General features: G+C 41.2%; 1 protein-coding gene across 4 annotated transcripts in view; it reads left to right on the top strand.

Annotated features, from left to right (window-relative positions):
• The window catches only part of LOC107557901 (1-phosphatidylinositol 4,5-bisphosphate phosphodiesterase beta-4-like), a 50,865-nt gene that overhangs the window by 1,814 nt on the left and 36,377 nt on the right, over positions 1–12,674 (top strand). For 2 of the 4 annotated variants that reach the window (XM_016241478.1, XM_016241477.1), the window contains 10 exons: positions 540–648; positions 2,182–2,392; positions 5,462–5,555; positions 7,498–7,577; positions 7,665–7,797; positions 7,892–7,982; positions 10,600–10,689; positions 11,187–11,287; positions 11,622–11,717; positions 11,795–11,945. In XM_016241478.1, the coding sequence (XP_016096964.1) occupies positions 600–648; positions 2,182–2,392; positions 5,462–5,555; positions 7,498–7,577; positions 7,665–7,797; positions 7,892–7,982; positions 10,600–10,689; positions 11,187–11,287; positions 11,622–11,717; positions 11,795–11,945 (1,096 nt within the window). In that variant the 5' untranslated portion in view covers positions 540–599. Of the gene's footprint in view, positions 1–539; positions 649–2,181; positions 2,393–5,461; positions 5,556–7,497; positions 7,578–7,664; positions 7,798–7,891; positions 7,983–9,100; positions 9,226–9,319; positions 9,411–10,599; positions 10,690–11,186; positions 11,288–11,621; positions 11,718–11,794; positions 11,946–12,674 lie in introns of those variants that run through there. The other 2 variants (XM_016241479.1, XM_016241480.1) reach the window with 2 other exon arrangements.

Consider the following 12,674-nt stretch of genomic DNA (forward strand, 5'->3'; position numbering starts at 1 on the left):
TGTGAGTGTTATAGTGTGAGTGTGTGTGTGTGTGTGTGTGTGTGCGTGTGCATGTGCTCTGCTTCTGTTTGTCGGTGATGGGCTTTCTGTCATGCGTTCCTGTGTTTGTGTTCACGCGTGTGCATGCGGATCAGAGCCTCACTGTGGGTCGTCTTGTGTTTGTTGTATGTTTGGTTGTCTCGTGCTTGTTTGTCTGCTGAACACAAACGCTCACTGTCTGTGAACTAGTTAGTGATGTTCAAGCAGGTCAGAAGTGAAGCTCAGAATGTGAGTAAACTGGCCTGATACTCATCTCTTATCTAACATCAGATGCTGTTTCACTCCGTCTGCTTTAATATGAGTTACTTGAAGCGAGGACGTGCTGTGTGTTTTATGTGGTTTGGACAAATCTGCCCTCATAAGGGTAAAACATGCATCTGCGGATGCGCTCCGGTGGACAGAGTTAATTCTGTGGCTGTAGTTTCACAAGCTAAAAAAAAAAGCTGAGACTCGTCTGAGGACGAATCCCTCCTCATTTCAGATGTTGGTTTTCTCTGTAGAACCAGCGGGACCCTCGACTCAACGAGATCCTCTTCCCCTTCTATGAAGCCAAACGGGTCATGCAGATCATTGAGAAGTACGAGAGAGACGCCGACTTGAAAAAGAAAGGTAAATGGAGGAGGTGTGATGAGTGTGTAATGAAACGCTCTCAGCTGATCCTCTGCTGCCCTCTGGTGGCCCGGCGGAGTCAGCACTGGGTTTGATTGACTTTAGTCATTTCCAGGTCTGGATATGTACGGAAACAAAGGAGACAGAGTTCTGTTTCTAAAAATATAACATTGATCATTTTTTAAAAAACACTATAAAGTATGTAGTTACAATATTCCAATTATTATAACATTCATAGTCAGAAAGTAACATGCATGTTATCAATGTTTTTACACAGTTTATCAGATGTTAAAAGAATAGTTCACCCCCAAAAAAGATAAAAATTCAGCTAAAATTATCTTTAGAGTTCTGAAGAAAGTCATCTACATCTTGGATGGCCTGAGAATGAGTACGTTAACAACAAATGCTTTCAAATGGGTTTTAAAAAGTCTTAATTCACTCTTCCACAAGTTAAGGCCTTAATAAGCTCTTAAATCAAAGCAGAAAGTCATAAATTCATAAAGTTGTGTCATTAAATGTTGCACACACTACAAAAACTGAATCTCTTCCTCAGTATTTTTGTATTGTTTTCTAGTACAAATATCTAGACATCCATAAACCAAGACACATTTACTGCAGATGCAGAATGAAGATATGAAGCCTTGTTTTCTGAGAAACTGATCAAAATGAAGAGCGTTTCTGCTTAAAACAAGAACAGATATCTGTCAGTGGGGAATTAAAACTAGTTTTTTTCCTTTGAATTGAGTTGATTTTTTAAAGTTTGTTTTAATCATAATTCATAAATCATAACGTTTGTTTTAATTCTATGTTAAGTAAACAGAACACAAGACTTCATGTCTTCATTTAGCTTCTCAAGTAAATGTATCTTGATTTAAGGATGTTTAGAGATTCACTTTTTTGTCAAAAATGAATTGAAAAGTAATGGAGATCTGTCAGAAGTTGTATTTTTAAAAGTGTTGCTGATACAAGACACTGATGTGTCCCTGCAGCACAAAAGCAGTGTTGAGTCGCTGGGGGATATTTGTAGCAATAGCCAACAATACATTGTATGGGTCACAATTATACATTTCTCTTTTATGCCAAAAATCATTAGGTTATTAAGTAAAGATCATGTTCCATGAAGATATTTAGTAAATCTCCTACCGTAAATATATCAAAACTTAATGTTTGATTAGTAATATGCATTGCTAAGAACTTCATTTGAACAACTTTAAAGATGATTTTCTCAATATTTAGATTTTTTTGCACCCTCAGATTTTCAAATAGTTGTATCTCGGCCAAATATTGTCATTCACTCAATTAAAAATAAATAAATTAAAGTTTATGGTCCAGGGTCACATTTTTGTTTCGTATTTGTTTCAATTCAGTTCATTCCTTAATTTTCTTTACTTGGTCTTAAAAAGGTCTCAAAAAATCTTAAATGCACCTTCATAAAGCCTGCAGAAATCCTGTTTGAAAAATCTCCAGAGCAGTCTGAGGATCTGTAACCGAGGGAGAGTTTATGGAGTTCTCACCTGATCATCTTGTCTTCAGGTCACATGTCCAGCGACGGCTTCTGCCGCTACCTGATGTCGGACGAGAACGCGCCGGTGTTTCTGGACCGTCTGGATCTGTGTCAGGAGATGGAGCATCCGCTGGCTCATTACTTCATCAGCTCCTCACACAACACCTACCTGACGGGCCGGCAGTTCGGCGGGAAGTCCTCGGTGGAGATGTACCGACAGGTGCTGCTGTCCGGATGCAGGTATGCCTTCATCATCATCTTATCCTGAACGTGTCTGTGAAGAAATGACTAAACACGCTCTGCTCCCGTCAGAGACGGCATCACGTCAGAAGTGCGTCTGCATGTGTTGCACTGATGAAACGACACACCTGTATCTCAATACTATACTTCTCACTTTAAACCGGCCATGACATGGATTTTTTTATTATTTTAATATGTTCCTTGAGGTGTACTTATAATGTTAATAAAGTTTTTTGCACAAAAAAACAAATATGTGGAAGAATGATTCGATTTTTAATCAGATTTTGTTGATTAATTAGAATTGAATGTTTTGCCACGATTTTATTTTTTAGAAATCGAGGAATCACTATTTTGAATAGAAATGTTACCAAATGTTACCAAACGTTAGATTTAGACACATACATATACTATAAATAGTTGACTATACATATACATAACCTAAGAGAGACTATACAAGTACTTAACATAATAACTGTACATGATATTGTGCAAAAGAGGTATTTAAGGTTAAGAAGCAAATCGTGCAATATGATTATTGGTATACATTTGTGTTATCTTATTAAGTCCTTGTAACATGGAGTGTTTATAAGCAAGTGTCTGGTGCATTTAGAGAGAAAAGAGTGTGTTTCTACAGGTGGTTTGTCCAGCCCACTCACCTGTGTGTAGCACACTCAGAGTTGCACAATGTTTTTGAGGTTTTCAACAGTTTTCACGTGGTGCATGTGGTGTGGTGGGATGAGGGGGAGAGAGGATCTTGGCTTCAGGAGCTAGGGTTGTGGATGGGGTTTCAGAGGGGGGTGAGGTGATTGGATTTGAGGGCTCTCACAGCCTGGGGAAAAAAAGCTGTTGAGCAGTCTTGCAGAGCAGACTCTGATGCTCCGGTACCGTCTTCCTGATGGCAAGAGCTGGAAGAGACTGTGGGAGGGATGGGTGGGGTCCTTCACGATACTGGTGGCTTTACTGGAGCATCGTGCAAGGAAAATGTTCAGGATGGAGGGGAGAGGGGCACCGATGATCTTTGCAGCTGTGTTCACTGTCCGCTGTAGGGTCTTGCGGTCAGCAGCACTGCAGTTCCCATACCAGACAGTGATGCAGCTGGTCAGCACGCTCTCAATGGTTCCCCTGTAGAATGTGGTGAGGATGGGTGGAGGGAGACTTGCTCTTTTAAGTCAGCGCAGGAAGTGGAGCCACTGTTGCGCCTTCTTGGAGAGTGATGTAGTGTTGGTGGTCCAGGTGAGGTCTTCTGTTATTTGCACTCCAAGGAATCCAGTCGAGCTGTCGATGGTCAGTGGGGGGTGGTCAACAGAGTTCCTCCTGAAGTCCATCACAACCTCCTTTGTCTTACTCGCATTGAGGGACAGGTTATTTGCACCACACCATTCAACCAGTTGTGCCACTTCCTCTCTGTAGGGTGTTTCCTCATTGTTGCTGATGAAACCTACCACAGTTGTGTCATCAGCAAACTTGATGATGTGGTTGGAGCTGAACTTGGCAGTGCAGTCGTGGGTCAGCAGCGTGAAGAGCAGCGGGCTGAGCACACAGCCCTGTGGGACACCTGTGCTCAGTGTGGTAGTGCTCGAGATGTTGTGGCCGACACGGACTGACTGAGGTCTTCCGGTTAGAAAGTCCAGGATCCAATTACAGAGGGAGGTGTTTTGGCCCAGCAGGTTTACATTTACATACATTTACATTTAATCATTTAGCAGATGCTTTTATCCAAAGCGACTTACAAATGAGGAGAAAAATAGAAGCAATCAGACGATCAGCAATTAGTCTAGCACAGTACACATAACTAGTTTTTTTAGATGGAGAAGAGAAGAGGTTCAAGCACTGAGCCTTGAGGAACCCCAGTAGCAAGAAGTTGTGACTTAGAAACCTCACCCCTCCAAGACACCCTGAAGGACCTATCTGAGAGCTAAGACTTGAACCAAGACTTGGTTTAGTTTGTTGATGAGTTGTTGTGGGATTATTGTGTTGAATGCTGAGCTGAAGTCGATGAACAGCATTCTAACATAGGAGTCTTTATTTTCTAGGTGGGTGAGAGCCGGGTGGAGGAAATTGTATCGTCCGTAGAGCGGTTTGGACGGTATGCAAACTGGAGCGGATCGAGTGTGTTGATGAGGCTGGTTTTGATGTGCATGACTAACCTCTCTAAGCACTTCATGATTGGAGTCAGTGCTATGGGGATGGTAGAAATTTAGACAGGACGGAGGTGATTTCTTTGGTACCGGTATGATTGTTGTGGATTTGAGACATGTGGGGACGACTGCCTGGCTCAGGGGGGGGTTAAAGATATCTGTTAGGACATCTGTCAGCTGTGCAACACAGTCTCTCAGTACACGGCCAGGTATGTTGTCAGGACCCCGCAGCCTTGCGTGGGTAAATCCTAGATAGGGTCTTCCTTACGTCGACTGGAGACAGACAGAGCGCCTGGTGTGGGCAGTTTTTGTGCAGGTGTGTCATTCTGCATTTCAAACCGTGAATAAAAGTGTTTGAGTGCATCTGGGAGGGATCTGTCATCATCACAGACCTGTGGCGGGGGCTTGTAGTCAGTGATGGTCTGAATGGCTTGCTACAGGCTCCATGTGTCTCTGCGGTCTGTGAAGTGATTATTGATTTTTTGTGTATATGACCTTTTCGCATTCTTGATGCCACAGGACAGATTGGCTTTTGCTGTTTTGAGGGATGCTTTATCTCCTGATCTGAATGCATCATCTCGGGTCTTTAGCAGCCCACAAACCTCTGCTGTCATCCACGGCTTCTGGTTTTCACGTGTGGTGATGGTCTTGTTGCCTGTCATATCATCAATGCACTTTTTTCTTTACATAGAAAAAGCAATGGAAAAGCAGCACAAGTGAATAAAGAACCTGTAACTATTACTGTGCGTCTGATATTTCATGTTTGCATCACGCTGTCAGACTGAAAGCTGCTGTTGTTTTACAGAACATTTAGAGTTAATAATACTCTACTGCTGTTATGCCTTCAGTCATTTTGAATTTGAATTACCGTGACTTTTGAGATTTTTTAAAAGCATTTTCCTCATATTATTTCTGAACATATAATATGTAGGTGTGTGGAGCTGGACTGCTGGGATGGTAAAGGTGAGGATCAGGAGCCCATCATCACTCATGGGAAGGCCATGTGCACCGACATCTTGTTCAAGGTGAGCGCAAATCAAACGTCACTCACATCACTGCAGCTGTGCACAGATCCCAATGCATGCTTTAGATTCAAATAGCAAAAACAGACAAATGTTATTTGACGTTATTAGTCAATATGCAAATAAAAGTGCCTCATTCAATCAGAGTCTGAACTCTGTTTTCAGTTTATTCATAATTTTTTTCACTGATTCGTTCATTTGATGTGAGTAATCTGATCACTTTCTCCAGACTCAAATCAAAAGATCAGAAGCAGCTTTCATCAGTGTATTCAGGTCTTGACATTAACTTTTTTGCTCACCAGCCAATGTGCCTAGTGTTTTTTTTTATTATTATGCACTCAGGATTTTCACTGGCCACAATTTTGTAGAGGGGAAATTAGGTTTTATGACTTAAGTTACTGCATACTAATATTTACTTAAATTGATTTCCAGGTCATTTTTGCCTATAACCTTATTAAATGCATGTCATCTTTCATAGCAAATTTTTACATTTTATTAATAATTTTGGTTATTATAAAAAGACACTATAGGGCTGTTACCAATCAAATGAAATCAGTATTAAATCGATCTTTCAACTGCAGAATAAACAGAAGCAGCTGACGTTAAAGGCATTTAGATGCACAGACAGTTACTCAGATTACACGGACAGTTTAATGATGCTGAAATGCATTAACAATGCAAAATTACAACTGCATAAATGTTATGAGCTTAGTGTTTTACATCAGCTTTTTAATATACAAATTTGAAATGTTAGGGAAAAAATGCAATGATAGGCTACTTTTAAATATGAAAGTAAACCGCCAGTAGGTGGCAGCACGTGTCTGTCTTAATGAGTGAGTGATTGAGTCATTCATTTAAATGATTAGTTCAGACGGATGATACATTCAAGAATATGAAGCAAGTGCCTGTCTTTATGGATGGGTTATTGAATCATTGACTCGCCCAATTAATTCAAAAATGCTGAATCATTCAGTAACGAAACATCGCTGCGTTGCTCAGAGATGCGCGACAGTGCTGTGATCTTTGTTTGGAACTGTTTTTGTTATCCAAATTGAGCAAAAACAGTCAACATTGTGTCTAAAATGTAAGTCACTTAACATTATCTACTCGTTTGATCTCTTGCATAAAACAAATGTCAAATATCAAAAACTGCCTTTTTACCACAGCATGTTTTTTTCTGTTTGCAGCTGTTGTTCCTTCAAAAAAGCACTTGTTCCCGGACAAGCATTAATGTTGAGCTCTGTTACTGTGTATAAACCCGCCAAAGTGGCTAGCTAGTGTTACATGCCACTGATGAAATTTACCCACATTTGGCGGGTTGGCTGGTGTTAATGTCAAGCCCTGAGTGTATTCATTTTTCCAGGCCTCTTTATTTCAAATAAATAAACCATTTTTAATTGAATTTCCAGGAAATGATAACTGTATCACCATTCCAGTCTTTTCTGTTATAATGGTAATTTGACATATGAAACCCTGGAGCACAAAACCAGTCATAAGGGTCAATCTTTTGAAATTGAGATTTATACACCATCGAAAGCTGAATAAATAAGCTGTCCATTGATGTATGGTTTGTTAGGATCAGACAATATTTGGCTGAGATACAACTATCTGAAAATCTGGAATCTGAGGGTGCAAAAAAATCTAAATATTGAGAAAATCATCTTTAAAGTTGTCCAAATGAAGTTCTTAGCAATGCATATTACTAATCAAACATTAAGTTCTGATATATTTACGGTAGGAGATTTACAAAATATCTTCATGGAACATGATCTTTACTTAATATCCTTATGATTTTTGGCATAAAAGAGAAATGTATAATTATGACCCATACAATGTATTGTTGGTTATTGCTACAAATATCCCCCAGCGACTTAACACTGCTTTTGTGCTGCAGGGACACATATTATTCTGCTTGTCTTGTGTCTATTGTTTGTTTGTGTAACAGGATGTAATTCAAGCCATAAAGGAAACAGCGTTTGTAACGTCTGAATATCCTGTCATTCTGTCGTTTGAGAACCACTGCAGGTAAAACGCGCCACATGTCCGCTCTCAGCTTCGTGTTGGTCTGTGGCGGCGCTCACAGCTGCGTGTGTGTGTGTGTGTGTGTTGCAGTAAAACGCAGCAGTATAAGATGGCCAAGTACTGCGAGGAGATCTTCGGAGAGCTGTTGCTGAAGCAGCCGCTGGAGGGATTCCCAGTACGTGATCTATTCCCCCGCACACAGATCCAGACCTTCATGGAAAATGTAGTCCAGTGAAGCATCTCCTCATTTCTCATGGGTGTTTACAGGCGCCACGCAGGAGTTTCTGTGCTCACGGAGGACTGTGCTTGTGTTTCAGATTGAAGCCGGCCAGCCGCTGCCATCGCCCAGCGACCTCAAGCGCAAAATACTCATCAAGAACAAGCGCTTGAAGCCTGAAGTGGAGCAGAGTACGTACATGTGCGAACACGTCTGAGTCTGTGGCTTGTGCTGAGAATATCTCCCGTTACACAGGGTTGATATAAAGATTATAATTTTGAAATCCACTGTAATGGTAAAAGAAACAAATGTTTTAAATAAGAGCTGAAATAGCAATATATCTTATCAAATATGACCCTGCAGCACAAAAGCAGTGTTAAGTCGCTGGGGGATATTTGTAGCAATAGCCAACAATACATTGTATGGGTCAAAAGGTCAAAATTCTCTTTTATGCCAAAAATCATTAGGATATTAAGTAAAGATCATGTTCCATGAAGATATTTAGTAAATATATAAATATATTCTAAATATATCAAAACTTAATGTTTGATTAGTAATATGCATTGCTAAGAACTTCATTTGAACAACTTTAAAGATGATTTTCTCAATATTTAGATTTTTTTGCACCCTCAGATTCCAGATTTTCAAATATTGTCCTATCCTAACAAACCACACATCAATGGAAAGCTTATTTATTCAGCTTCAGATGATGCATACATCTTAATTTCACATAAGTGACTGGTTTTGTGCTCCAGGGTCACAAATGATGATTATTAAATTGAAGGCTGTTTTAAATCTGCGTGTTTGACAGTGAAGCGAGTCACTGTGTTCATTTACACGTGTGCAGCTGATAACAGTGTGTTTTCACAGTAAACGCTGCTTCTCATGAACTCACGCTGTGAGTTTAATGTGCTTTTGAGAATGTACTTTAGTGAATGTTTGTCTCAGCAGCAGCGATGTACAATGTCATATTGCAGTTCAGATCGCAATATATGACCAAATAATCGCAATAATCGTCGTGCAGCCCGCTGATTATTTAGCACTGCGTTACTGATGCTGATGATGTCATCGTGATATTTGCATACCGGACCGTGATTGGTCTTTTCTCTTCGTCTGTATTTATATCAGATATATTTGCTCCTTTCTAGGTCTCATTTTTAAATGATCTGCTCTGGAAACATTTTTCTTTTTTAAAATTATAATCAGCATTAATAAGTTGCAGTACAACAGATACCGTACAGCCTTGATAAATATATGTCAGAGTTTAAATAATGTCATTGTGTCTTTTCGCTTAACATCCTTAAAACGCAGCAGTATAAGATGGCCAAGTACTGCGAGGAGATCTTCGGAGAGCTGTTGCTGAAGCAGCCGCTGGAGGGATTCCCAGTACGTGATCTATTCCCCCGCACACAGATCCAGACCTTCATGGAAAATGTAGTCCAGTGAAGCATCTCCTCATTTCTCATGGGTGTTTACAGGCGCCACGCAGGAGTTTCTGTGCTCACGGAGGACTGTGCTTGTGTTTCAGATTGAAGCCGGCCAGCCGCTGCCATCGCCCAGCGACCTCAAGCGCAAAATACTCATCAAGAACAAGCGCTTGAAGCCTGAAGTGGAGCAGAGTACGTACATGTGCGAACACGTCTGAGTCTGTGGCTTGTGCTGAGAATATCTCCCGTTACACAGGGTTGATATAAAGATTATAATTTTGAAATCCACTGTAATGGTAAAAGAAACAAATGTTTTAAATAAGAGCTGAAATAGCAATATATCTTATCAAATATGACCCTGCAGCACAAAAGCAGTGTTAAGTCGCTGGGGGATATTTGTAGCAATAGCCAACAATACATTGTATGGGTCAAAATTATACATTTCTCTTTTATGCCAAAAATCATTAGGATATTAAGTAAAGATCATGTTCCATGAAGATATTTAGTAAATATATTCTCCTACCGTAAATATATCAAAACTTAATGTTTGATTAGTAATATGCATTGCTAAGAACTTCATTTGAACAACTTTAAAGATGATTTTCTCAATATTTAGATTTTTTTGCACCCTCAGATTCCAGATTTTCAAATATTGTCCTATCCTAACAAACCACACATCAATGGAAAGCTTATTTATTCAGCTTCAGATGATGCATACATCTTAATTTCACATAAGTGACTGGTTTTGTGCTCCAGGGTCACAAATGATGATTATTAAATTGAAGGCTGTTTTAAATCTGCGTGTTTGACAGTGAAGCGAGTCACTGTGTTCATTTACACGTGTGCAGCTGATAACAGTGTGTTTTCACAGTAAACGCTGCTTCTCATGAACTCACGCTGTGAGTTTAATGTGCTTTTGAGAATGTACTTTAGTGAATGTTTGTCTCAGCAGCAGCGATGTACAATGTCATATTGCAGTTCAGATCGCAATATATGACCAAATAATCGCAATAATCGTCGTGCAGCCCGCTGATTATTTAGCACTGCGTTACTGATGCTGATGATGTCATCGTGATATTTGCATACCGGACCGTGATTGGTCTTTTCTCTTCGTCTGTATTTATATCAGATATATTTGCTCCTTTCTAGGTCTCATTTTTAAATGATCTGCTCTGGAAACATTTTTCTTTTTTAAAATTATAATCAGCATTAATAAGTTGCAGTACAACAGATACCGTACAGCCTTGATAAATATATGTCAGAGTTTAAATAATGTCATTGTGTCTTTTCGCTTAACATCCTTTGTTAAACATAATTGAAACTGTTGAGTGTGACTGTCATGAATGACTGATTAGTGTGTGTGTGTGTGTGTGTGTTACAGAGCAGCTGGAGTCGTTTAAGAAGCACATGGAGGCTGGAGAGATGAGCATACAGACTGGAGAAGATGAGAACGATGAAGATCTGGACAGCGGTAAACACACACACACACTCTCTCTCTCTCACACACACACACACATAAACAAGGGCTGCACGATAAATCGCATGCGCACCACGTTCATCGCACCACGTTCATATTCGCGCGATTTTTTGCGCAGCTCGTCAGTGAACAACGGCTCTGTGTAGTTAATGCTGCTCAATGTGAAAGCACGCACATGATGGAGATTTACCGCTGATTACAGAACCGGCTTTACTGATAAGATGCGCGTTAAATATCGCATGCGATTTATCGTGCAGCCCTAACATAAACACAGAGAAAGAAACACACAGACAAAGACAGAAACACACTCACACGCAGGAAGCTGATCTCTCTCTCTCTCTGTGTGTGTGTGTGTGTGTGTGTGTTTCTGTCTCTGTCTGTGTGTGTGTGTGTGTTTCTGTCTGTGTGTGTGTGTGTGTGTTTCTGTCTCTGTGTTTATGTGTGTGTGTGTGTGTGTGTGTGTGTGTGTGCGCGCGTGTGTGTGTGTGCAGCGCTGGACGGTAAAGAGCTGAACTCAGACCTGAAGAGCAGCAACACTGTGGCTCTGTCGGAGGATCTGGATGCAGAAGCTCAGGACAGCAGCAGGAAGAAGGTGAGCGGCGCAGGAGGAGCGTGTGTGTGTGTGTGTGTGTGAGTGTGTGTGTGTGTGTGTGTGTGAGTGTGTGTGAGTGTGTGTGAGTGTGTGAGTGTGTGTGAGTGTGTGTGAGTGTGTGAGTGTGTGTGAGTGTGTGTGAGTGTGTGAGTGTGTGTGAGTGTGTGTGAGTGTGTGAGTGTGTGTGAGTGTGTGTGAGTGTGTGAGTGTGTGTGAGTGTGTGTGAGTGTGTGTGAGTGTGTGTGTGTGTGTGTGTGTGTGTGTGTATGAGTGTGTGTGTGTGTGTGTGTGTGTGAGTGTGTAGCTCTGCTCCTCACATCACTCTGTGTTTCAGATCCCAGACGATGACGTCACTGAGATCTCAGAAGCCACTGAAATCACGGACGCCACCGACGTGTCAGAAGTGTTGGAGCTGGAGAACAAGAAGAAGGTGCGAGTGCTGTTAGATTGACAGAAGGAGCTGCAGCTGCTGATGTGACTGAGCGTGACGCTGTGTTTCTTCATCAGAGCGGGGAAACGGCTGAAGACGCTGACGCCGAGCAGCAGCTCATTGCCTCATATAAGTATGAAGGAGCCACGACCAACATCCACCCGTACCTGTCAGCCATGGTCAACTACGCTCAGCCCGTCAAGTTCCAGAGCTTCGAGGTCGCTGAGGGTCAGTCCAGCGGCCGCAAACGTCACGATCACTACTAGAGAGACACCATGAAAAGGAAGCTAATAATAAAAAATAATACAAACAGGGTCAGAAACACACTGATACAGTCTGTCACATACACACATTTATTCACTGTTTGGACCAGTGTTGGGGAAAGTTACTTTTAAAGGGGCTATTATGCTCTTTTACAAAGTCTTGAATTTGTTTTGGGGTGTACTAGAACATGCTCTCATGCTTGCTGGTTCGAAAAACGCATTATGTATCACATAATTTACATTATTACAATACCTTTCTCCCCAGCCTGGCACAAATGGCTCGATTAGTTCCGGCTTTGATGAAGGTCCGCCTTCCGAAAAACTAAATGTGTTGTGATTGGTTAGCTGTCCCAGTGCGTTGTGATTGGACGGTGTTTCAGTACTGCCCCGCCTCTTGCTCCGTCTTTCAACAAAAGCTTTTGGAATCCGGGACTACTCACTCGTGATGTGAAAGCTGTCCTCAGTAAAATGCGCAGCACACAATAGCAAATTGGGGTTATAATGCTCAGGAACAGAGTTAAAAAGTAAATTGCAACCACTGTTTCCGGACATCATCCGCTTTCGGAAGTGAAAAAAAACTGCGTTTCAGGCGGTCGCGCACCGGAGGAGAAGCGGAGCGTCGCGCCATGTCTTTAAAATTCAAATACATTATTTTCTATGAGTGTAGGCACACCGGCGGCGCCGTTCGGCGTCT

This window comes from Sinocyclocheilus grahami, unplaced genomic scaffold (genome assembly GCF_001515645.1).
Source record: "Sinocyclocheilus grahami isolate Dianchi unplaced genomic scaffold, SAMN03320097.WGS_v1.1 scaffold623.1, whole genome shotgun sequence".
NCBI classification, from domain to species: Eukaryota; Metazoa; Chordata; class Actinopteri; order Cypriniformes; family Cyprinidae; genus Sinocyclocheilus; species Sinocyclocheilus grahami.